The 27,231-nt window shown below is 34.1% G+C and overlaps 2 protein-coding genes and 1 long non-coding RNA gene across 4 annotated transcripts; 1 reads left to right on the top strand and 2 right to left on the bottom strand.

Annotated features, from left to right (window-relative positions):
• Positions 1 to 1,059: 1,059 nt before the first annotated feature.
• On the bottom strand, positions 1,060 to 2,958 carry LOC131646551 (uncharacterized). Its single transcript, XR_009297519.1, has 3 exons — positions 2,711 to 2,958; positions 2,384 to 2,455; positions 1,060 to 1,982 (listed from the first exon to the last, which is right to left on the bottom strand). It is a non-coding gene; the product is annotated as an uncharacterized LOC131646551 (long non-coding RNA).
• A 3,715-nt stretch (positions 2,959 to 6,673) lies between these two features.
• On the top strand, positions 6,674 to 9,403 carry LOC131651732 (pentatricopeptide repeat-containing protein At5g50280, chloroplastic-like). Its single transcript, XM_058921425.1, has 2 exons — positions 6,674 to 7,620; positions 8,027 to 9,403. Exons 1-2 carry the CDS (start codon positions 6,770 to 6,772, stop codon positions 9,312 to 9,314), a joined length of 2,139 nt encoding a protein of 712 aa, XP_058777408.1. The 5' UTR covers positions 6,674 to 6,769; the 3' UTR covers positions 9,315 to 9,403.
• Positions 9,404 to 9,540: 137 nt separating this feature from the next.
• Positions 9,541 to 13,475, bottom strand: LOC131651733 (protein root UVB sensitive 3-like). Of its 2 annotated transcripts, XM_058921426.1 has the most exons (14): positions 13,114 to 13,472; positions 12,976 to 13,035; positions 12,856 to 12,894; positions 12,715 to 12,777; positions 12,059 to 12,115; positions 11,850 to 11,913; positions 11,417 to 11,500; positions 11,195 to 11,277; positions 10,987 to 11,116; positions 10,804 to 10,896; positions 10,481 to 10,619; positions 10,336 to 10,376; positions 10,057 to 10,244; positions 9,541 to 9,943 (listed from the first exon to the last, which is right to left on the bottom strand). In XM_058921426.1, exons 1-14 carry the CDS (start codon positions 13,318 to 13,320, stop codon positions 9,845 to 9,847), a joined length of 1,347 nt encoding a protein of 448 aa, XP_058777409.1. In that variant the 5' UTR covers positions 13,321 to 13,472; the 3' UTR covers positions 9,541 to 9,844. The 2 variants fall into 2 exon arrangements, 1 of the variants encoding a protein (XP_058777409.1); XR_009298483.1 differs by lacking the exon at positions 9,541 to 9,943 and having other exon boundaries at positions 10,147 to 10,244; positions 10,481 to 10,602; positions 13,114 to 13,475.
• Between the last annotated feature and the right edge of the window lie 13,756 nt (positions 13,476 to 27,231).

Genomic DNA, 27,231 nt, shown 5'->3' on the forward strand with positions numbered 1-27,231 from the left:
TAGTAGCATAGTTTCATAATCATTTATATATTAATACGAACAGCAACAGCACAAATTTTCATTTCCAGAAACAACAATTTAACACAGCCAATGCAATAAATTTACACACCCAAATTCCCACATACAAAGTTTCATAAGCCCCATTATAGGAAGAGAACCCCACCCTTATCTTATCAATTAAAGCAACTCAATGGGTCTCCAATTGCATCTTCAATTTGACACCATGGATGAAATCTCTAAGCTTGTTATTCTCCTCCAAAAGTTGTCTCTTTCTCTTCTATTCTTGTTTTCCCCCAAATGAGAACACTTCTCTTCCCAATCTCTAAAACCCTATTTAATATTCCAATTGGGCTTAACATATAACAACTCTTCTTTATTATTTTCCACAAATCAATTTAGGCCCAATAAAATAAATAACTCCAATTAACCAATTATATCACCTTTAATTAATATTCCAACAATATAATAAATTCTGACTTGTAAATAATATTATTCTTAATATTATTCTTCGACCGTCCGACTAAAATCCGACTTTTAACTTAATAAATTCAAATACGCTTCTTAAAATAACACTGACAATCCAAATTCGACCAAAATATCATATTTCCGGTCTAATCTTAATTACTCGGAAAATTTCCAAAACTTCAAATATTATTCCAATAATATTTCTAATACTGAAAATATCAAAACTCTTGATTAAATATCAATCCGCTATCCCAAATTAATACCGACTAAATCGTCTCAAAATACGAAAACTTCACTAAACACTATGAACGTCTAGATTAAGCGAATAATCGAATTTCCGGGCGTTACATTTGGTCTCTTCCTCTTTGTTCCTCTTTCACGTTCTTCGTGTTCCAACTTCTCTCTTTTCACGTTCTGTTCCTTCTTTCCCAATTCTAATTATTTTATGAAAAATAATATTAAATTAGTAAGTGAAGGATAGAAAAACACTTAGAAATGAGGGGGTTTGAATAAGTGTAGCTTTAAAACTTGTAAGATAAAAACAATTTGCACAATGATTTTTATCCTGGTTCGTTGTTAACTAAACTACTCCAGTCCACCCCCTTGGAGTGATTTACCTCACCTGAGGATTTAATCCACTAATCACACTTGATTACAATGGTTTTCCACTTAGCCAACTGCTAAGTCTTCTAGAGTATCCTGATCACAACCTGATCACTCTAGGAACAAACTGCTTAGACAACCTCTAAGACTTTTCTAGAGTATTCTGAACTACCTGATCACTCTAGTTCTTACAACATAATGTAAACAAATTCTAAGAGTATTACAATGCTTCTGAAAAGCTATAATCACAACTGTGATATTTCTCTTAAAGTTTAAGCTTAAGTCTCACTAAGATATTACAACAGCAATGTAGTGAGCTTGATGATAAAGTTTGAGAGCTTTTGAATTTGACAGTGTTTCAGTCTAATGTGCAAGTATTGTATGAATTCGTCAGTTGTGCGTTAACCTTTGCTTCTCATCAGAACTTCATATTTATAGGCGTTTGAGAAGATGACCGTTGGGAGCATTTAATGCTTTGCGTATTCCGTACAGCATTGCATTTAATGTTTCACTCTTTTGTCAACTACCTCGAGCCTTGTTTCCGCTGTGTCTACTGACGTTGCCTTTAATAGCTTCTAACGTTCCTTTTGTCAGTCAGCGTAGCCTGCCAGTCTAGTACTTGCTTCTGATCTGATGTTTGTGTAAACAACGTTTGAATGTCATCAGAGTCAAACAGCTTGGTGCAGAGCATCTTCTTGTCTTCTGACCTTGAAGTTCTTCTGAGCGTGATACCATGAGAACTTCAGTGCTTCTGCTTCTGATCTCAAGTTCTTATGATGCTTCCATAGACCCATGTTCTGATTCTGCTTGACCATCTTCTGATGTCTTGCCATACCATGTTCTGATGTTGCATGCTGAACCTTCTGAGTCAGTTGCCTCTTGCGCTGATTTTGTGCATACTCTTTGTATAATTCCTGAAATGGAAATTGCATAGTATTAGAGTACCACATTATCTCATACAAAATTCATATCCTTGTTATCATCAAAACTAAGAATATTGATCAGAACAAATCTTGTTCTAACAGTAAGGGCTTTACTACACCACACCCCCTCTTCTTATTAATCTCTTACATGGCCCAAATGCCATAAACCATCATTTTTCCATTATTTTCATAAAATCCATAATAATTATAATTATTAATCTAATATTCAAATTAAATTAAAATTAAAATTATACGGGTGTTACAATCTATAGGGTTTACCACCTTTTGTGAAATTTGTTATTAGATGAACCTGAAAAATAAACCAAACAGATCTCTAAGCAACTATTTTGCTTCGTTTGGATTGAGATAGATACATAGATAAACAAAGTTACCCAGTAATATGTTCGCCTCCTTCTCTCTTGTTCAGCAGAACCATCACGCCACTCTCATCTTACACTTTAGATCTGCAATCGAACACCACAAAATCAAAACCCTAATTTTCCCGAACTCTAACCACAAAATCAAAATCCTAATTTTAAACATATAACCAAACAAATTTTAAACATATAACCAAACAAATCAGAAAAGATACAATTTGTAGACCCAAAGTTTCTATTATGCTATGATTCAAAACCATATACACAATAATCTCTAACAACTCAACCAACAAACCGATAGAAATGAAGAAATTTCATAATCATAAAGCAAAAATCTCTTACCACAAATGAGTTTCTCTAACAATACCGTACTTTTTCAACAAATTAGTCACATGTCCTTTGTTTCCTCTGTCCAACTCTGAAGCAGAAAAGAGATAAGAAAGAAGAAGAGGTAGAGAGAGAAGAGAGAAGAAAGAAGAGAAAGAGAGAGAAGAGAGAAGAAAGAAGAGAAAGAGAGAGAAGAGAGAAGAAAGAAGAGGATGAGAGAGATGATGTTGGGAAGAGAGAACACGTGAAAGAGGTGATGTTATGAAAATTGGTTTCCGTGAAAGCAAAACAAAGTGGGGTTACATTAGTTTATTTGTAACCAAACAACCCCATGTGACATCATCTAACCATTCTAACTTAATGATCAAAGGCAAAAAAAAATACAACTATGTAATTGAAACCAAAAAATATGATCATTAGTTAGAAAAATCATTTTTTAGACACAAAATAGCCTTACTTTGGTGAGGTGGAAAATCTAGAGGTTGAGACATTGGTGTCTTTTCTAGAACTATTAAAGTTCTTATATGGTAGATTTCTTGTCAAAGCAACTTCTTTTATCTTTGTTGTTTGTAATATTGATTGAATCATTCTTATTTGGAAGACGATGTAACATATATTTCTTGAATCCTCCTGTTGTATTTTGTTTCTGCTCATCACATTTTGCTTCCACTCTTTAAACTCAATTTTTTTTTAAGATAAAATGTTTTTGAAAATGGTAAAAAGGAGTCAATCTATCCAACCCCTCCATTTTCTAGACCGTTTCATCCCCATATTTTCGGTCAACAGCAACGACCCCCAAGAACATGTCACATCCATCAATACACAAATGATAATTATTGGAGTCTATAATTCCCTAAAAATGCAAGCTTCTCTTTAGAACTTTGGAGACGCAAAGATTAAAGTGACACTTGAGCTTGCCACAACTCTCTATCATCAACTATCAAGACCTAGTGAAAAAGTTGGTCCATCAAATTGCTGCGAGCAAGCACAAAAATGTCTACTAGGAGTCTGCTCAACATTCTCCATAGCCCTACTGAATCTTTAAGGGAATGAGCTAACTATCAATATCATCTACTCCAACTAAGAGATTTTCGTGAAAACGTTCTAGAATAAATTGAGGACTGTGCATTAATTTTATTGAATTCCCATTCTCGGTTAAAGAAGCATATAAGAAAATCATGTCGGGAAGGGAGGGGATGGCTGAACCGAACTTGGCAAAGGCTTGGCATATTTCAATCCCGATAAAATTTGCTTGCTTTGTATGGCAATTATTTCAGAACAGGGTAGTGTCAAAAGTGAATCTATATAGGAGAGGGGCTCTTGAGCAAGGCGCGATTCTCTGTGTAGGGGAATGTGGGGCGGAAGAGACAATATCTCATATATTTTTTTAGTGTCTCGTGTTTGCAGGCATTTGGAGCAGGATCAGCAGATGGCTTGGGATTCACACAACGTTTCAGAATGAAGGATTTCGACATCTGGAACAGTTTGAAGGTCTGCTAGGAGAGGGGAGAATATTCACTAATAGACTCAAAATAATTTGGTTGGGCGATTTGAAGTATTTGGAAGGCACGAAACGACAAGTTATTCAACAACAAGGAAGTCAATATCGAACAGGTAGTTGAAATAGTGAAAACACTGGCTTGGAACTGGCTGAGATTTAAAGCGAACAAACGAGAGTTCAATATTGGTCAATGGTTCTCAAATCCTAGGCCATGCCTTGGGTGTGTGGACCGGTGTTGACCGAGTTTGGGAGGAGCAGGCGCTGCGTCATCTAGTCGGGTGTGTTTTTGTGAGGCATGTGTAGCAGAGGCTTCGGTTTCAGTAGAATTGGTGGTTTGCTGCAGGTTGAGCTTTTGTTAGGTGACAAGAACTAGAGGCTGGAATTTTAATTGTTGAGGTTACAGTGTTCTCTGTGCTTTGTCTGCTCGTCATGGGGTGGATTTGTTATGCTAAGTTTTGAATCTGGTGGAGTCAAGTCTCTTGCTATCTGTTTTATTATCTCTTGGAATACTTCAAAACACCTATGGGCAATGGTAGTTCGAGAATATGGAGAACGATATACACATATGGTGATAGAATCCTGTGGCTTGTCTAGGATTTCATAATTTTTAAAATCTCAGTAGGTTCCCGTGCTTCTCATTGCGGTTCGATCATAATGGTTTAGGGCTGGTTTTGGTGCATTTTTTTATTTTTGGCGACATTTAAATCTATGGTGGCGGAGTTGGCTGTATAATGGGTGGCTCGGCTGCAACTGTGGATTACTGTTTCCTATCCAGGACAGTTTGGCTCTGGTAGATTCACTTTTAGTGTGTGCAAATTTACAAAGGCTTTTCTCTTGATGTCCAAGTCATGGGGAGAAAATTATGTTTCAATTAAATAGCTGGAGATTGGAATCTGCTGCAAACTCTAAGTATAATTTTGGCACAACATATATATGAATAACTTTAAAGTTATGAGGTGTCTTGTCTATGTATATTCTTGTCAAGTGCAGGGGACTTATAATAGATTTGGTTCTTAGGTGTGGTCTAAATTATTTTGGAGATCAGAGTTTATATTTTGAGCTGTTTAAAATTTTGGGTGTTGTGCAGAAAAATTGTATTAGCAAATTTCTTGTATTCTACTTGGTTTTGACATTCCTTATGCTTTAACTAATTTTTTTATGTGATTTTCTTGGCCATTCCAAAAAAAAAAATTTATTGAATTCCTTGCATAAAACATATCCTAACATAAAATAGCTATGTGTGTAATTTTTGTTATCCTTTGTTAGTATTATTATTAGAGACTTATCATCTAAAAATAAAAATGTGCATTTAGAAACAAACACATGAACTACTTACTACTCTGTTCTCCCTCTAGCTTTAAGGGCTAATTTTGTAAACAATAGACTTGATTTGCCTTTTTTTTTTAGATTTACTTCTGATTATTAAAAGGGTTTTGGTATATTCCCCCTCTCTTTTTGTACCATTTTTTTCCTTTTTGATATATATCAGCCTTATTTTAAAAAAACAAAAAAACAAGACAACAATACCTAGGGGTGTTCGCGGTGCGGTTTGGACGGTTTTGACAAAAAAAATCATCCGAACCGCAAGAAAAAAAATAGTGCGGTTTGGTTTGGTTCGGATGGCTTTTAAAAAAAATCCGAACCAAACCAAACCAAACTAATGCGGTTTGGCTCGATTCGGTTGGTTCGGTTTGTTACAAATATTTTATTGAACCGTACATATACATATAGATGACAACATAACTTTGTATTTAGACATTCATACACTATCAAATAACAACAAAACTCATCATATTTTGACAACAACTTTCTATTTAATATGTAAAAATTAAATTAGATAAAAGTGAAATTAATAAACATAAAATAATAGTATAAAACAATATAAAAATTATTAGAACGAAACACAAAAGTAGAAGAGATGAGAGATTAGTGGAGGTGAAAAAGAAAAAACAAAGGAATTGAGAGATTATAGAAGAAGATATGTGATAAAAACGAAACTAAAATAGGGAACATTTGCATAAAAATAAGAAGGTGAAAAAGAAAGAATATAAGAGAGTAGAGATTATAGAAAAAAGGGAAGATGTATGTGGCAAAGAAGGCGCGATAATGCTATTAGAGATTTGAGAAGATCAGGACTAAAATCATATGTGTAAGGATGAGAAACTTGTTCATAATCATAAGGCTAAGGTGTAATAGATTTAAGTTGGGGTTGGATGTGAGTTAAGTAAAAGTTAGGTTGTAACATAATGCGGTTTGATTCGGTTTGGTTCGGTTTACAAAATACAAACCGCTAACCGAACCGAACCGTGCGGTTTTGTTAAAAGATGACCCAAACTAATCCGAACCAAATGCGGTTTTTTGCGGTTTCGGTTTGATTTGGTTTGGTTTGCGGTTTTTTATTGGGTTGGTTTGATTTTGATCACCCCTAACAATACCAATCCCTTATTTTACCCAAATTTCATGTTTCATAAATTTATCCTCCAATGGTATTCCCTTATTTTACCCAAATTTCATGTTTCATAAATTTATCCTCCAAATCCAAACCAACACAAGATCTCATGAACTAACAAACCATGTTTCTCACTCTCATAAACCATAAACTCTCTCTTTCTTCTTCTTCTTCTTCTTATTGCTTCTTCTATCTTCAACCTTCAATTTCACCCAACACTCACACTAAACCCTCTTTCCCCATTCACTCACACAAAACCCCACATTCATCACTATCCCTTTCTCCAACTACATCTCCAAACTCTTCAACTACACAAACCCCCATTTTTCTCCCATATTTCGACCAACACGAACAAGAGCAAAACATAAAAGAAGAAGAAGAAGATAATCAACAATCCTATGACCCAGATGATCCAATCTACAAATTCTTCAAAACCCGCACAAGGGTTCCATCTCAAAACCCGGGAAAACAAGGAAAGTTGTTCCTTCAGAGTAATCGTCGTACCACATGGCACCTTGCTTCAGATGATTTTCACGAAGAAGAAGAGGAAGAAATCCCTTTGTTGGTTGAAGACAACAAAGAAATGGGGTCTCAAAAGAAGGAATCATCATCACTGCCTGAAGGTGTTGTTGGGGAAATTCTTCATCTTGCAAGGAATTTGCCACAGAATTTGACTCTAGAGGAAGCTTTGGGAGAGTATGAAAAAAGGGTCAATACGAAAGAGTGTTTAGAGGTTTTGGAAATACTTGGGAAAGAGCACCTTGTGGTGTGTTGTTTGTATTTCTTTCAGTGGATGAGGTCACAGGAACCATCACTTGTTACACCAAGGGTTTTCACTGTGTTGTTCCCTTTGTTGGGAAGAGCAAAGATGGGTGATAAGTTGATGGTTTTGTTCAGAAACTTGCCGTCTAATAAGGAGTTCAGAAATGTTCGTGTTTATAATGCTGCAATTTCAGGCCTTCTCTCTGATGACAGGTAGCTACACATTTATTCACATTCAATCATTTCTTTAGTACTAGTAATGTATAGTATCGGCGTGCATTATTGCAGGGCCGTCTCAAGTTTCTGGAGGTTGGAGGTATTGTGTAGGTTAAAGTAGTATTACTATGACAAAATAAATAGAGGCATTATTTATTTAAAATATTTTCAAGAGGCCCTATTTGGCCCCGGCTTAACCGTGACAAAATTTGGGTTCTGTGTGGTAGTTCGCCTTGTATGCTCTCAAACACGACGCTGAGTTATTGTATAGTATCTATGTGTTATTCCATCATTGTTATTGTATCTGTTCATACCAATGTAGTTTTTCCATTGCAGCACTGAGGTAGTAATAATACATAACATAAGAGTTTGATGTTGATACCTTCCTGGTTGTGTTTATTAGATATGAAGATGCTTGGAAGGTTTATGAGTCGATGGAAACAGATAATGTTCTTCCAGATCATGTGACTTGCTCTATTATGATTATTGTTATGAGAAAACTTGGGCGTAGTGCAAAAGATGCATGGCAATTTTTCGAGAAAATGAACAGAAAAGGAGTACGATTGGGCGAAGAAGTCCTTGGTGCACTGATAAAGTCATTTTGTGTTGAGGGTCTGGTGAGTGAAGCTCTCATCATCCAATCTGAAATGGAGAAGAAAGGGATTTTTTCAAATGCAATTGTGTACAACACTCTGATGGATGCATATTGTAAATCAAATCGCGTAGAAGAAGCCGAAGGCCTTTTTGTCGAGATGAAAGCTAAAGGGATTAAACCAACCGCAGTTACCTTCAACATTCTAATGCATGCATACAGCCGAAGAATGCAACCTAAGATTGTAGAGAATCTGCTGTCAGAAATGCAGGATTTTGGCTTAAAGCCAAATGCCAATTCATATACTTGTCTAATCAGCGCGTATGGAAGGCAGAAAAAGATGAGCGACATGGCTTATGGTGTATTCTTGAAGATGAAGAAAGTCGGAATAAAACCCACTTCACATTCCTATACAGCAGTGATCCATGCTTATTCAGCTAGTGGCTGGTACGAGAAAGCTTATGCTGCATTTGAAAACATGATCAGAGAAGGTATCAAACCTTCAATAGAAACCTACACTACTTTACTAGATGCGTTCAGACGAGCTGGTGACGCCGAAACATTGATGAAAATATGGAAGCTGATGATGAGCGAGAAAGTTAAAGGAACAGAGGTTACATTCAACATTCTTGTTGATGGTTTTGCCAAACAAGGTCTCTTCATGGAAGCAAGAGATGTGATCTCTGAATTCGGGAAGATTGGATTGCGACCAACGGTGATGACCTATAATATGCTGATGAATGCATATGCACGAGGAGGGTTAGACTCGAAGCTGCCGCAGTTGTTGAAAGAGATGGAAGCTCTTAAGATAAGACCAGATTCGGTAACATATTCAACTATGTTATACGCCTTTGTCCGTGTTCGAGACTACAAGCGGGCGTTTTTTTATCACAAGCAGATGGTCAAAAGTGGGCAGGTGATGGATATCAGTTCATACAGGAAGCTACGGGACATTCTCGATGTCAAAGCCGCAGATAAAAACAAGAGTGATAAGGTAACCTTGCTTGGTGCAATTAACAAAAAGATGGGCATTATGAAAACCAAGAGGAAAAAAGATGAGTTTTGGAAGTACAAGACGAGACATGTAAAAAAACCTTAGTTCTGATGTTGATGTATAGTAGAAGTTAATGGTGCAATGCCTTGTAAGTTCAATTTTGATCCAATTAAGTTATATCTTTATTGATAGAACTTGTGCTTACCGTGCCTAGTTTCTAGTTCCAACCTTTGTTTTCATCAAATATCACATCTCTCATGTTTACAAGTTTGTTTTATTTTGAAGCATATAATTTGTATGCAGTGGTAGAATGATAACAGGACCGTTAGTATGTCATCAATTTTTCTTTTGATTTGCTCTTAAACATGTCTAAAACAGATAGAGCCAAAAATATTAATGTAATAGTTTAATCTATCATTATGTTGTGAATAAATAAATAAAAATTAAATAAGTAAATTAATATCTCAACAAGGTTGTGTTATAAAAAGTAAAATAAAAAGAAAAATAGGATGCAAGTGCAATGAACAGTTACATGATCAAAATTTCTCTACCTTGACAGCTTCTATAAAATCATAAATGTTGTACAATCATAAATAACTCAATCCATCCCATCCTTCCATTAACTTCCTCTTGGCCTAATCGGTTTTTTCTACCAACGGTTGGTGTATCCAGTTTGCTCTCCATACGATAGGTGATGATAGGAGCCGTTCTGTTTTCCACCCTAATGACTTGACCTGTACCAAACAGACACAGTTTCGATAAACTCTTCAAAAGAATCTTACAATAACCGAGTTATATAGACGATGTCTAGATAAAGTTAGTTTTCCATCCATGTTTAAATATGTACCTTCTGAATAAATACTTCATACTGATTTTCCATCCATGTTTGGCTGTCTGAATGCAAAGATTTGCTTTTATAAGCATTATTTGCTAGGACTAGAGCATGAATATATGACTTTAGGACATCAGCACCACTTGAATCTTTATGAACAATAACGTTAATTATTCCTTTCTTTTCCACTAGTAAGTACTTGGCTAAATACAGTAACAAGAAAACGAAAATAAGGTTTTTAGACTTAAAGTAAGAATCGGAAAGCAAGTGGTTGAAAAAATTTGAGAGACTAACCTTTCGTGTAGTAAGATGCTACCGAAAGCAAATTCTCCTTACTGTCGGTATCACACAGAATTTTCTAAGTAAGCTTTATGAATGACATATCAAAGAAGACATTTGTTATCTATGACGAGGCACAGACGAAATTTTAGCAACTCACATTTCCATTTCATCGAATGAAGAAATCCTTGTACCTAAAAGTACTTTTGTATCCAATAAATTAGCCTTCTTTGAACTCCATGGAGTTAGTTGTATCGGTAAAACATGCTCCAGTGAAGAGACCTGTTTAGGGGAGAGAACTGGCAAAAAGTTTAGAAGCATGCATTAATATAGAGAGAAACAATAAGAATAGTTTAAGCCTGCTTCATGTGACAAAACTGTTCTAAAATGCAGCCGATTTTATGTGCCAAAATCATAAACAGAAGAGTAAATGATCTAAGTCTAACATCGAAGATAAGTTGTAAAAATGGAAACAGATAATACCTTGGCCAGTCTTCGTGAAATGCTGCAAAAGAATAGAGCTTCTTTCAGGGTTTAGTGAGTTCAGTGCCAAGCATCGAACAGCTCGGTAGTTGGCTACATTAAACAAGACACCATTAGCATTATCAAGTTCAGTGCCAAAACTCGAAGGAATGCATAAAAACAAATTACGATTTGAAAACATACCATACATATGAAACAGGGTCAGAGACAAAAAGGAAAACCAAATTGCTAGTGGGTGTCCAATAGTAATGCGGGCAACAAGCATTCCCAGTGCCATGCCAATCATTGTAGCCACAGTTTCTTGACTTCCTTCCTATTGATGCATGTTCAAAAATCAAAATGTATCTATTTTTTATGCCCTACTAAATAAAAGACTTAATACAATTTATACCTTAGCGGATATATCTGCAGCATTATCCTGAAGAGCAAAATGTTGAGTCAAAGCTGCTCTAGTAGCTCCACTTGCAACCCCAGCTAGTTCAAAATCATGATTCAAGAGACAGAATATTAAATTACTGACATGCAAACTAAAGAGGAATAAAAACTTACAGAAACTAACTAATAAATTATGTTACTGATCTATTTTTGAACTTAAAGAAATGTTGGAACTTACTGAAAGATCTTGATATGCTCCCTAAGCAAACGATAAAAACAAAAGCTGATGGAAACAATGGTGAAATGAGGTCCATTAGCATACCTGCAATCAGTTTATAAACCTTAAAAGATCAATATGAGATACGAAGATTGCAATGTGAACTATCAAATTTACCACAGTAGCATCGATAAAAGATATATTGAAGCCTTCCTGCATCATTCTCCCCCTTACGATCAAACAGTGTAATGTTATTTGGTTGTAAGGGGAGAGTGATGCGCATGTAAGCCTCAAAATTTACTTCCAAACTCAGTCCTTGAATCGACATACTATGAAACCAACACTCAGTCTGTTAAATGTTTTTGGCCTATGTCTATACATAAGAGAAAATTTTCATAAAGAGCATGGTTAGAGAAATTTCTTCTAGAAAAAGACGAAGTGTCAAATAATCTACCAAGATCATTCATGAGATCTGCAACCAGACGCCACATTTTTGCATTGCTATCAAGATTTGATCCCTGCAACATATAGAACAAATAGAAATATAGTTAATAGATCATGCTTTCAGAATCATTTGAGTGGAGATTGAACCAGCGTACAGAGTCATTGCTGCATATTTCATTTCATAATTTATAAGAACCATAATTTCTTTGAGATACCGACCTGGTAGAATGTGAATAAGATTCCTCCAAGCATGCCAGTTAGATCTCTCAAAAACCACTGGAAATAGAATCAACATTCAATGTCAACGCATTGCGACCTAAGAAACACTAAAAGCAAAGCACCAAAATAAAACCAAAAAAAACAATCAACACCAAACGCCACACCTCACAAACACCAGACATGACACTCACACGTCAACATCAATAATAATTTGAAAAATGAAAGTAATTTGATGTAACCACTTGTGTCGGTTACTGACACAGACACCTGATGAACACTAGACACACCTCCAATCTAAAGTATCGTCCAATCTAAAGTGCTGGTACTACATGTTGTTCATGTAAACACATAATAAAACTAGTCCACTAGAAACAGTTTCAGCCTTCAATGTCAACACATTGTAGCCTAAGAAACACTAAAGGCAATGCACCAAAGCAAAACAAATCTAAAAAACACAAACAACTTGAGGCTTCATTCCCGAAGCTCCACCATAAAATAAAAATTGAAAAACAATAAATATTGAATCCAAGTATCCAACCACATGTTTTGGCGATGTCTGACACCAACACGTGTTGGATACCAGACACGCCTCTGATCTGAATTGTAGGTGCTGCATGCATACCGCTCAAACAATGTAGAATATAACTAATTGATACCTGAAAAGTGGCACCAAGGACAGTAGCTGATTTCTCACCAACTCCAATAGCACTCAAGAGAGCCTGAAAGGAATTTTATTGACAACTCATTCAATACTCAAACTTTTGTATCACTACATATACAGTGAAACAACACCTTACCTGGGTAGAAAGCATGGTCCTTATATATGTTGAAAGTCCCTGCAATAACCAATCAATAATTAACTCAAAAACAATAACAAAACACAGTTTTGATGACATAATTCATAATTGAATAGTTACCTGCAATAAATCCCAAATTTGAAAAGGAACATAATCCGGAGTAACACTGCTTGGAAAACCCTGAAAGAGAAACCCTTTCAACAATCACATAGTAATATAGTAGTTACAATCGACGATAGTTATAATATAGAAGCTTGCCTCAGGAACAAATGCTTGAAGAAAGCGTCTCCAAACATGGGTGAAGCGGGCACCAGATCTGTGTATGGAGAAAGAGGAAGAAGAGGCTTTGATGGTGAAAGTCTTGGAGAGCTTAGTGGGGGATGAACCGTTCCATTCTTCCAATGTTAATATTGGAGTTTTGTTGGAGGAGATGACGGATGGAGAAGAAGGTGAAAGTGATTCCATGATGCTGAGATCATGAAGTGGAGTGAAATAGTTGGATTGCGAGACAGACAGAAGTGAAGTACCAAACCTTGATCACTTCGCAGTTGTAAGAAGGGTCCTCTTCAATGTGTAACTGGTTTTGACTTTTTGGAAATGACTAATCAATCCAAACAAATCTAAAGGAGAAAAAAAGATATAAGTGAGTGGTAATATTTAGTTTCATTTAATCATCTAGTACAAATTATAAGTAGGGATGGCAATGGGCAGGGTTTGGGCAGGGTACTATAGTACCCGTCCCCATACCCGCAGTTTAAAAAAATCCCCGTACCCGAGTCCAAACCCGCTGGGGTATCAATATTCATGCCCGTACCCGTACCCTGTGGGTACCTCAATGCCCATACCCGTACCCGTTTACCCACATTTATAGTAAAATTAAATCGTTTAATTACAAAGTATCATATAATTTAAGTCTTTTTAACAATATTAAAAAAAATTATGTATGTTATTGTTGAGTTATGAAGCAAATAAACACTTTTATTAAAATGTATAATGATTTAATAGCGATATATTTTTGAAAAAAATTAGAATCATGCATTTTTATATAATAATATAAATGACATTATAGAAATATGTAGTGTGGGTATGGGGCGGGTTGGGTAGTAAGGTACTCGTGCCCGCACCCATACCCGCATATTTTAATGGGTAATTCCCCGTGCCCGTGCCCATACCCATTTTTATGGGTATTTACCCTACCCGATATGGGGTTTTTTGTGGGTACCCACTAGGGATGGGCCAAATTGCCATCCCTAATTATAAGTAAAAATATTTCATTTAATTATTTAATTTTAAAAAATTCATTTTTTAAAATAAAATTATATTTAAATTATATTTAATTTGTTTTTTCTCTTATTTTATCCATAAACAACAACTAATCAAAATTATTTTTACAACTTCCTATAAAACATATTCTAAAAAAGACATAACATTTTTTACTTTCTTAATAGGTGTGAAATATTATACTTTTGTTTATGAATTGGTACAAATGGAGTACCATATAAGAAAATAATATACTCTGGTTAATACAAAAATACTTTTTCTACCAATGCAAATTTTCTTTCTTCTCTATTCCTCTTTCCTTTTTCTCTCTCCCTCTTCTTCTTCTTTCTTCTCTCTTCCCTTTCTTCAACAAAAATAATATTTTTATCCTTCTTTGCTTATATCTACGAAACACCGACGATTATGTTATTTTTTGTTGTTGCGGGTTTCGATAAATTAGATCTGACATCGCCTCCAACCTACTGTAATTTGCCAGAATCGTCTTCGAAGTAGCTGAAAAATGCTTAGGTGTTGCATTGAGAATACATGCTTAGTAGAAGAATGGAAGATTGAAGAACCAAGTCGTTCTATTGAAGAAGAGACTCAAAGGTCTTCAAGACCAGTTCCTTACTCCTCTTTAGTCATCTTCTCTTGTCGAGAAAAAGGTAACTATCAATATCAGTAATCTAACATTTTATGTAGATTTATGATTCTGATGTTTAATTCGCCAATGATTCATTTTGTGATCTCCTTAAATGTTTTAAATGTTTTCTCTGTCAATGAAACTAAAAGGGTTACTATTATTTTCCATTTTATTTGTGCTGACTACTGTTAGGATTTTTCAATTTTTATATAATACTTTTTGAAAGATTCAAGCCTTCAGGTCACCATAAAAATGAGTTGGATTGGTGAGTTTTACTAGGGTGAAAGAATTTTCTTTTTAGTATCCCGGAGAATTCAAATTTGTTTGAATCAGTATTTACAATTATCTACATCTTGAATTTGATTTTCATAATCTGTGATTTTTTATGAGTTAGGTTTCAACGATTCGTGAGTAAATAAGATGATAAGTGAAGACTTACCACTAAACGATTGTATGGTTCAAATTAAAAACGTACAAGCAAGGCAAAACTTACCACTAAAGTAGACAATATAAAAACGAAACAAATCCTAAGTACAAAAACCATGCCAAACAATCTAAAACAGAACAAGCTCAAATCATGAATCACACCTAGCAAAAATTCATCAAGGGATGAAAAACACACAATGAAGGACTTGACTCTTATCCAACAATCTTAGGTTTAACTAGTCACTACCCAATGCAACATTTATCTTAGAAGTCCATCTAAGACAAGAGAACCTCTGCTCACTCTCTAGTGAAACCTAATTGTTACAACCCTGTAACAGCTATTTAAAAATCAACAAGAAAAAAAAAACTTACTTGATCTTTGCTTAACAACTTTGATCAAGAGACAAATCTATCAACTCTTACCTAAAAGATTCGAGTGAGAACAATACTTCTCTCACCTACAGGTTTTGAGAAGAACATGGTATCTATCCCACAACTCGGGTGGTCTACCTTAACAAACCCTAATGTTTACATCTTTGCAATACTCGGCTTGCTTGCTTACAAACTAGGTTACAAAGCTTTCTATTTAAAACCTATTCCCAACTGCACTTGGGCTTACAATCACAGCTATATTTGTTGTTACAAATCAGCAGAATTCTTCTGCTAAAAGAAAGGTCTTTAATCATAAGTTTCCTAAATTGTCTCCACTATTAGAAAGTACACAATCTTCAATATTCTGACTTGATTCTTTTGACCTTTAAATCCGCGCCAAATAGGATTACATAATATTCCATGGAATATTCTGCTTCTGTTAATTAGATATTGAATCTTCACATTCCAGCTTCAGCAGGCGCAATATCACATAAGACATGATGTCACAGAATATGTCTTAACATTCCATAGAACATCTTGTTGTTGTACCTATTCTGTATATGTTTATATTTGCAAGTTCTTTAGATCCTATTACATATTGCTGCTACTCTGTTTCTGGATGAGATCCATGGGGGATACTTTCTGGCTATGTACAAGGTAGAAGATTGTTTGAACAAGGAGTGTTCATATTGTATGGTCCCTTGAAGTGGAGGATGGACCTATTTGTGGAAGACTAAACCAACCGGACCAGAGCCGTTGTACCTTCTTGATGAAAGAAGATATTGATGCTTGGACAAGAAGGTTAAATTCATAAACTTCATGCGGGAGTGAGGATTTTGGATTGTATTGTTCAATCATTATACACAGAGAAAAGTATTATCAAAAGATTCATGCGGGAGTGAAGACTCTGATAAGGCAACCTCTGTAATTAAGGTTTATAATCAGGATTTGATGTTTGTAGTAGGGTCTATAATGTAGCTTGATGGAGAAGCAAGCTGCTCGTAGGGATAATCTGATTTATGTGATTGGCATTTATGTTTGGCTAAAACATAGTAGCAGCAATATGTAATAGGAACTATAGAACTTGCAAATATAAACAAATACAGAACAGGTACAACAGCAAGATGTTCTATGGAATGTTAAGACATGTTCTGTGACATCATGTCTTATGTGACATTGCGCCTACTGAAGCTGGAATGTGAAGATTCAATATGTAATTAACATATGTAGAATATTCCATGGAATATTATGTAATCCTATTTGGCGCTGATTTAAAGGTCAAAAGAATCAAGTCAGAATATTGAAGATTGTGTAGTTTTTAATTGTGGAGACAATTTAGGAAACTTATGATTAAAGATTTTTCTTTTAGCAGAAGAATTCTGCTGATTTGTAACAACAAATTTAGCTGTGATTGTAAGACCAAGTCCAGTTGGGAATAGGTTATAAATAGAAAACTTTGTAACCTAGTTTGTAAGCAAGCAAGCCGAGTATTGAAAAGATGTAAACATTAGGGTTTGTTAAGGTAGACCACCCGAGTTGTGGGATGGCTGCCATGTTCTTCTCAAAACCTGTAGGTGAGAGAAGTATTGTTCTCACTCGAATCCTTTAGGTAAGAGTTGAGAGATTTGTCTCTTGATCAAATATGTTAAGCAAAGATCAAGTAAGTTTATTTTCTTGTTAATTTTTTAAATAGCTGTTACAGGGTTGTAACAGTTAGGTATCACTAGGGAGTGAGCAGAGGTTCTCTTGTCTTAGATGGAGTTCTAAGATAAAGGTTGCATTGGGTAGTGACTAGGTAAACCAGAGGTTGTTTACATAAAATAATACTATTGATAGTGGAATCTTCTTACTGGCTTGGTAGCCCCCAGCGTAGGTAGTTAGACCGAACTGGGTTAACAATTCTGTTGTGCTTTTATTGTTTTCCTGCACTGTTTTTTTTACTCCTACCTTGTCTGTTTTATAATGTCAGATCAGATGTCAAGACATCCTTATATGACATATGAGTCTGCTGACACCGGAATTTCAATTGGTATCAGAGCAGGCATCCTGTCTGTTTTTGGATGAGATCGATGGGGGATACTTTCTGGCTGTGTACAAGGTAGAAGATTGTTTGATTAAGGAGTGTTCATATTGTATGGTCCCTTGAAGTGGAGGATGGATCTATTTGTTGAAGACTAGACCAACCTGACCAGAGCCGTTGTAGCTTCTTGATGAAAGAAGATATTGATGCTTGGACAAGAAGATTAAATTCAGAAACTTCATGCGGGAGTGAGGATTTTGGATTGTATTCTTCAATCATTATACACAGAGAAGAGTATTATCAAAATATTCATGCGGCAGTGAAGACTCTGATAAGGTAACCTCTGTAATTAAGGTTTATAATCAGGATTTGATGTTTGGAGTAGGGTCTAGAATGTAGCTTGATGGAGAATCAAGCTGCTCGTAGGGATAATCTGTTTTAAATCCCTATGTCATATGCTTACACTTGAAGTATGGAGTAAGCATTGTGAGTTCTGTTGAAGAATGGCTATTTTCCGCTACTTAGCCTCTGATACAAACCCTATATTAAAGGAGAATCCTAGGGTATTTAACAGAATGTATGGCAGAACCATACAACTATAATTAAAGTGTCAAAGATACTTGTGTAATCTCTCAAGTCCACTCATAATGGCATGGTTTATTAGAGCTGATGAATGTCAACTAATCAATGATATTCATAATCATCTGCAAGTGTGAACCTTGAAGAGTTTCAAGGCTGAAGTGTTCCTAGAAGGAGGAACAGATGTCCTACTAGATGTTGGGACATTAGTACTGGTATGCAGCTACCAGTTGAAGAACAAATGTTCTGGTGCTAAACTGATGTAGTGTGAGTACATTGGTTTGGAACCTATTCTTAATTTATGGGAGTTTAGAAGTAAAAGCTCAGTGTTAAAGAAGACTCGTGAAGGTATTCCTTTCTGATCCTTTATGTTTAAATCAAGATGAGCTTATATCTGGTATCTTCTTCTGATCGAAGGAACCAGATATGTGGATTTTCATTTATAACCATATAGCAGTTGTTGGAGCTGAATATTGTGTCTCAACCACAGTGAAATATGGTCATAGATGTTGACTGCCCTAGTTGTTATCCAGAAAGGGTAGTGTTATTTAGAATCAAGGAAGTCAGATGGCTCAGAAGAATCTAACTAATTTAGTGTTATGCCATAAATGAGTCTGTTTGAGAAACCTAAATGTGGGAATCTCCTCTATAGGTACAGACTATGGCATCCATCATCTCAAAATCAGAATGAAAGTTTGAAGAAAAGCCTACTGAGATGTTGGCTATTCTATTCCTTGATATGTCTGGATGTTGCTGATAATTACACTATATTGTTCCCACCCCAAGTGTTATGAATAAGATGTTAGAGATGTTAGCCAATAACCATAAAGGATGATGTCGTTTCAAATGTTAAAACATTATCTCCTTGTCTTCAGTTATTTAAAAGTATTTTATTGCCAAGAGGAAAGTATATAAGTGTGAAGAGGTAATCAGTCAGAATGATCTAGTGTGGGTAGTCAATTCTAACTGACTAACTGATAGGTACATTGACGGGAGACTTAGTACTTATTAGATGTGCAGCCTGAATGCAAGATTCATATACTCTGTTGGGAGCTGAGTATTTGTATGAAGAATTCATGGGCTCGTGTGAACTAAGCATCAGTATTAAAGTTCACTGTTTATCTTCACAAGTCTAGGAAGTGTGGCAATGTTGTCTGGTGTTTATTTGAAGAGTTGATTCAAACAAGAAGAAACATATAGGTTCTGTTAAATATCTTGATGGGAACTGGATATTAACAATAACTGTGTGGAAATCTGAAGTATGTGATGTATAGAAGAGAATGTTCTACATAAAGAAGTAACATCACAACTATTGAAGACACCAGAGAGATATGGTTCAGACTTATCTGCGGAAGATTGACTTATGGTTATACAATTATAGTTTCTTCTATTACAAGTTGCAGAGTGTGGCAATCTGAATCTTGTGTAGCAAGCAAACTAAGGATTCCTAATTTGGAAACTGTGGCTAATTCCAAATGAAGGGTGCTTCAAGGACTAACATCAAAAATGTTCGAAATTTGTATATCTCAGGGGGAGTAAGAAAGTATGAAGATCAGCAAGGACAATGTTATTCTGCTTCTATTTATATGGAAAGTTTTTCAAAAAATAATCTCTTAAAGCCAGAAGAACAATGTCATACAAGATGTCAGAACATAACTCAAGACATGTTTTATCCTTGAAAACTAGCAAGGATCATTCTGTGTATTATCATCTAAAAACATGTATTGATGGTGTATATCACTTGTTCTAATATAGTGCATGTTCCAATCATTGCACAAGTTCACCTGATGCAGTTATTTCTCAAATAACATCTCTTGATCAAGAAATTTATTAAAGTCTAGGTATGTTATTTAAATTGCTCAGGTTTCTAGAATCTTTTCCTTTTCCTTTTTTTTTCTTTGTTTTTTTATTTTTCTCTTGAGTCTTGTTTGAGTCTCTCATGTTCTTCTTTCGGATATGGGTAAATTTAGAGTCTATTTAGGTTATGTTTGTCAACTTGTGACAAACATAGGGAATAAGGGTAGTGTTCAGACATTATTAAGTCTGAGGTCCTCCTTTGCAGCTTTTGATGCAAAGATATTGAATAAGCTTTCTATTCTAAGTCAGTTTGTCTTACTGTTTAGAGTCTTGTTTTCAAGTCATGAACACAAATTGTGTCTTGTGTTCTAAGTCATCCAATATAGAGGAATGTTATCTCTATGGATAGTCAAAGTTTTTGAGTCATGAACACTATTTATCTTGTGTTCTGAGTCATCCAATGTAGAGATCTGGTTCTCTATACTTGTATATGGATGATTCAAGTAAGTTTGTCTATAAGCTGAGTCAGTTCTCAGAGTAAGGGGGAGAAAGCTGATCAAAGAGGATAATGCTGCAAACATGGAAATCCTGTTGAGAAACAGTATATTTCCTCAGAACTAAGGCAGATATACCTTGCTTGGATGTCCCAAGAGATGTTGGAACATCATCTCCAGAAGTTTTATTGACTCCTCAGTCAAGTAGGTGGTGTATATCCAGAAGAAATTCAAGGTCAAGCCACTGATCTAATCTGGAATGTGTTGGCTGCTTCCGGAAGTACTATAAGTGTGATGAAGAAGAATTCCAAATTAATGTCATACCATGTGTAAGAAGTATGAACATTTTGATTCAGAGACTGTGCTTAGAAATTTGTTTTAATGTGAAGTTGTTGTCCTACATGATGTTACGCCATCATTGCTTGTTATTATCTTGGAAGAATTTCTCGAACTGTGCATATGAAGGTTGAAAAAGCAACATTATTGTCTAAAGTGGCAGTTTTGACATAATGTGGATGAGAATGCGCAGATTCTGATCTAGGTGTTAGTGGTATGTTATGGCAATACATTATTACTATCATGATGAAGTCTTCAAGTGTTTGATGTTAGAAAATATGATCTGATGGCTAAAGGAGGAGCAATAATGCAAAAATGAATGTGTTCAGCAGGTTAGTTGAACTGAGAGTGAGCGCCTGAAAACTTGAAGATGTATTTTATGTTTTCCATCCATCAACTCATATTATTCCTTGAAGAATCTCTCGTTATCATGGACAGGGGGAGTTGCCTCTTGGTTTAAGATGAGGCTCTACTTGAGTGTTTTCTTGGTTAGAGATGTTCTAGCATCATGTACATTGTGTCTAAGTCTACTTACTAAGGCTGAGCCATTAGAATAGTAGCATGAAGGAGAAGATAAGCTATATATTTGAGGGGAAGCAACTGTCCATTTGGTAAGAATTGGTTTTAGAACAGTTGGGTTCCTGTGGCCATGACAGGGGGAGTTAGTAGAGTTGTTGAGAGTAAGCTTAGTCTGTATGTTTGAGTAATGTAAAGGTAGCAATTTCAGACGGGATATTGTGAAATGTTTAAGGACATCTTATCTACTGAGCAAAACAAGGAAATTTTCTTGGATATTATCAGTACACATCAGTGGACGGTGTAAAATGGAATTGGCGACTGTGCATGCGTTGGTTTTCAAAGATAACTTTTTCTAGAAGAAATAGTCAAAAATCGCTTTGGATAGATTAATTGCTTTTGGGAAATGTTTCCAAATAACGCGTTTGACCATTGAACAAGACCAAATACCATCGTTAATTTCTATGAATGCAAATGGCTATATAATGGTGTTACAACATATCACATACATCAATCTCCTTCAATATGTCTTTCGTGTGCGTTCAAATAAGTTGTGTCTGGATTTGGTACTGTGATGGGTTGCTATGCCAAATGCTAGCCTGAAAAAGAGCATCATGGACTGAGGTTGCTGTTCATTTATGTCATGAGTTTCTGTGTAAGGTCACAAAAAAATGTTTCATCCACATGCAGTGTCATGTCTAGTGAAAGATCTGGTGTAGCTGTGAGTTGTGATCTGAGTTATGAACACAATTGTGATTTGTGTTCTGAGTTACAGGAAGTAAGGGATTCCTCCCCTATCTTCTTCCTAATATACACCACAATGTGTGTACTTTATAGAGGAAGTTGATGGTGATGTCCACCAGGATGCTATGACATCGATACTCTCTGTCATATTGTGACTAAAAAGGGGGAGAGATGATCGAAGGTATTTTGAAGTCCACTACTGTCAAAATAAACAAAGGATTATTTAAAGACAGTGTGGATTGAAGATGTTATGATGTGGTTCAAAGATACTATGAAGACCTGAAGAACAGAAGAGATTGAAGCCCAATTCTGAGAATGTAAAAGATCTGTTCTTCTAAAGGTTGTAGTTTTTATCTTTGTTGTCTTGAAAGTTAAAGCTCATATTTTTGTTGTTTTGCTGCAATTGAATGTATAAGTTTTAGCCAAAATAAGCCAAAGGGGGATATTGTTAATGCATTGATTTATGTGATTGGCATTTATGTTTAGCTAAAACATAGTAGCAGCAATATGTAATAGGATCTATAGAACTTGCAAATATAAACAAATACAGAACAGGTACAACAACAAGATGTTCTATGGAATGTTAAGACATGTTCTGTGACATCATGTCTTATGTGATATTGCGCCTGCTGAAGTTGGAATGTGAAGATTCAATATGTAATTAACAGATGCAGAATATTCCATGGAATATTATGTAATCCTATTTGGCGCAGATTTAAAGGTCAAAAGAATCAAGTCAGAATATTGAAGATTGTGTAGTTTCTAATTGTGGAGACAATTTAGGAAACTTATGATTAAAGACCTTTCTTTTAGCAGAAAAATTCTGCTGATTTGTAACAGCAAATATAGCTGTGATTGTAAGCCCAAGTCAAGTTGGGAATAGGTTATAAATAGAAAGCTTTGTAACCTAGTTTATAAGCAAGCAAGCCGAGTATTGAAAAGATGTAAACATTAGGGTTTGTTAAGGTAGACCACCCGAGTTGTAGGATGGCTGTCATGTTCTTCTCAAAACCTGTAGGTGAGAGAAGTATTGTTCTCACTTGAATCCTTTAGGTAAGAGTTGAGAGATTTGTCTCTTGATCAAAGTTGTTAAGCAAAGATCAAGTAAGTTTTTTTCCTTGTTGATTTTTTAAATAGATGTTACAAGGTTGTAACAGTTAGGTATCACTAGGGAGTGAGCAGAGGTTCTCTTGTCTTAAATGGAGTTCTAAGATAAAGGTTGCATTGGGTAGTGACTAGGTAAACCAGAGGTTGTTTATGTGAAAACCAGAGGTTATTTACATAAAATGGTACTACTGGTAGTGGAATCTTCTTCCTGGCTTGGTAGCCTCCAGATTAGGCAGTTAGACCAAACTGGGTTAACAATTATGTTGTGCTTTTATTATTTTCCTGCACTATTTTTTCCTCTATTTTGTTTTTTAGGATTTTAGTCCCCTTCTTATCATTCTGCCAACAAATAACCCAAAACTAAGACCAACAGATGAAATTGAGTCAATAAACCCTTTAGTCTTGAGGAGAGTTATTGGTCTCCAAAGAAAAACAATAACAAGGCAAATGATCAGCCTAGAAACACATATATGGGGCGGCATGGATAGTAAAGTACATGTGTCCGCACCCATACCCGCATATTTTAATGGATAATTACCCGTGCCCGTACCTATTTTTGCGGGTTATTACCCTATCTGATGTGTGTATTTTTGTGGATACCCTCACTTTTGCCATCCCTACTCTAAAGCAAAAAATGTTGACTTTTTTTCAATACCAAGTGGAGGACTGACTCAAAATAACTCTCATTGAAGTTGCCCTAATTGTCCACATGTGTTGAGTTACTTGTCTAGTTAGACATTTTAATTGAAGCTAATAAGATTTTTGGGTGTTAGCACGAGTCAATTTATTTGATACAATAAAAAATGTATTTAAATGCATATAAAAAGTTAAAATGAATTGATCAATTATAAAATGAACAATGATGATATAAACTCAATAGTATTAAAATAATCGTATAAATGAATTTTTTTGTTCCATATTAGACATTACTTTAAATGATCTAACAATTAACTTAAGTGTATTGAGATATAATTCTCACTTCAAAAAGGAAGGTAATGAGTGAAAATACTAACAATTAACGTAATAGATATTTCAGTTAAATAAAGGATTCAATGGAGAATAGTTAATACACCTTTAATCTACCTCTCACACTTAATGTTTGAAATTGAGTACCACAATGTTAGCTTTTGATATAAGGTGGAAGATGATGAATGGTATTTAAAAGATCTCACGCAATACAACTATAAATTTTTACAACACCAACACTCTATGAAGCTTTTCACAAGGTTGAATCAAGTATATAATTTGTGTGAATGAAGAAACTCCCATGACTTCTCTCAAAAATCTTGATAAAAAGAGTATTTGGTTCTTGATAAATATCTTGATCACTCTCAACTAAACTTCAATAATGATTATTGAAAAATGATTACTCTCATAAAATACTTTTTAGAAGAGACACTAATTGGTTAAATAGGTGTATGAGATTTGGGCTAAAAAAAAAGATGAAAGAAAGACAATAAGATTTGAATCAAAGAAAGAATGATTTGAATCAAAGGTAGTAAGTGAAGAATTTGTTATTTTAATTTGAATCATGTTATATGTATGTGATTTGAGTCACACTAAAGCATGATTTGAAACACATTTGATTTTAAAAAAAATTTTGATTCACATGATTTAAATCAAATACTAAATGATTCGAGTTAAAAAGTACCATGGTTTGAATCACACAATTTCCTAATTCGAATCAAGGTGACATAACTAAAGTGTTTGATTTGAATCATAACATGTCTAGTTCGAATCAAGATTCACAAAAACTTTAATTTAAGTATTCTAACTTGTGATTAAAGTTACACTCAACATCTTGACTTACATCAAATTGCATAGACTAAAAACATACATTATCGTATATGTCCAAATATAATACATTAAATGTATGAGTATCTCAAAATACATGTCTACCCATATAATGAGAATGATCAACTTAAAAAAATTACAAATGTATTATAATAGTGCGTTAAATCAAAAAGTGAATTGTATGGAGTAATTAAAATTTATAATTAGTCATAGAATATTAGTGTAATTAGATAAAATTTAAGTTCAAACGATAATATATATTTATAAAGAAATTATGCCATAGTGTTTTGTATTAAGAATTCAATCATGTTAAAGTTTAAATACAATCTTTCGCCTTCAACGAGTAAACAAACTCCATCAATAAAAGTTGTTTGCAAAAGATTTGGCATAAAACTTTCTCTATTGCCGTCACCGAAAGCTGTTCATGGAGGATTTCACCTTAATCTCCTAATTAAAAAAATATATTATTTAACTATTCAATTTGAATGTTTTAACTCCCATTTTTTTGAATAATAACTTTTTCATTTATTAATTAAAATGAAAATCTCTTTCTTTTTCAGCTATATTTTTTTTACATTTGCTTTCGTACAGAAAGCATTATCATTTCTCTCTAGCTTAAAAAATATAATTTGTGAATTTTATTTAATTAATACTTATAATAATTATAGTTTAAAATATATTAGTATGAATGTTTTTATATCAAAAAATAATACTAATAAATTAAATTCTAAAGAAGTATTTGTGGTTTTTTTACAAATTACTTACATCTTTAATTTATAAAAAATATTTTTTAATTTAAAAATTTTAATATAGCTAAGTGGTGAGATATGTAATAATATATATAAAAATAAATTATATTGTCATTAAATACTATTTGAATGAATTAAATCATATTAAAATTATATCATAATATAAATAATTCACAACTGTGGTATATGATCATAAAAATAAAACTATGACATATTTTTATTTTTAGTTCATTAACGAGTTATATAATTATATAGTTTATTAACTATTTTATCAAAATAACCAAAGTTTTCCAATAAAATTTCTCAAATAACCATATTTTTTTTCATTGAATCAGCATTTATATGCGTTGCAAATTCTTTTTTAAACATAATACTTTGGAAATTAATTGAAAAATATGATTATTTAAAAAACTGTGTCAAAAAACTTAATTATTTTAATAAAAAAAGTCTATTTTATTAGCTAAGTAAACTACATTAACATCAATACAAAAGTAACACACATGTTACAATAGAAGAAGGGTGAGAAAATTATAAATTAAAAAAGAGAATGTAAAAGACATGGTTATAAATATGGTACATGTAAAATTTTAGAAAGACTAATAAATATCACATAGTTTTTTTTTTTTTGTGATACAATATCACATAAAAGTTTGTTATTACTGTTGAACATACATATTTTACTATTTAGATATTTTTAAATGAGTAGATACAACAAGAATTGCATAATGATTTGATTGTTAAATTAATAATGTATGAATTAAATTGTATTAAATTTGTATGAAAATAACACTTCATACTTATTTTATTATAACAAAAATGTATGAATTAAATAAAACAAAAAAATACGAACAACTTGAGGCTTCACTCCCGAAGCTCCACCGTAAAATAAAAATTGAAAAATAATTTGAAAATAAAAATTGAATGCAACCACATAGTTTCTGAATCTTCTATTGTTTTTTCTTCATCATCTTCATCCTCTCAGCAATGGCTTCTTATTTTTCTTTTCATTCTTACATGGTTCTTCTCAGAAACTCACAGAAGCTGAAATCATCGAGCAACATTCACTTTTGGGGATTAACTTACTTTTGTTGTTGTGCTGAAATCTTTTTTTTGTTACAAAATCCCTTTAATGTATTATATTTGGACATATACGATAATGTATATTTTTAGTCTATGCAATTTGATGTAAGTCAAGATGTTGAGTGTAACTTTAATCACAAGTTAGAATACTTAAATTAAAGTTTTTGTGAATCTTGATTCGAACTAGACATGTTATGATTCAAATCAAACACTTTAGTTATGTCACCTTGATTCGAATTAGGAAATTGTGTGATTCAAACCATGGTACTTTTTAACTCGAATCATTTGGTATTTGATTTGAATCATGTGAATCAAAAAAAATTTAAAATCAAATGTGATTCAAATCACCAGACAACACGTGTTACACACCGAGCAACACGTGTTGAACACCAGACACACCGAGCAACACGTGTTGAACACCAGACACACCTTCAAATGTAGAATATAACTAGATGATAC

This window comes from Vicia villosa, linkage group LG2 (assembly GCF_029867415.1).
Source record: "Vicia villosa cultivar HV-30 ecotype Madison, WI linkage group LG2, Vvil1.0, whole genome shotgun sequence".
Lineage (NCBI taxonomy): Eukaryota > Viridiplantae > Streptophyta > Magnoliopsida > Fabales > Fabaceae > Vicia > Vicia villosa.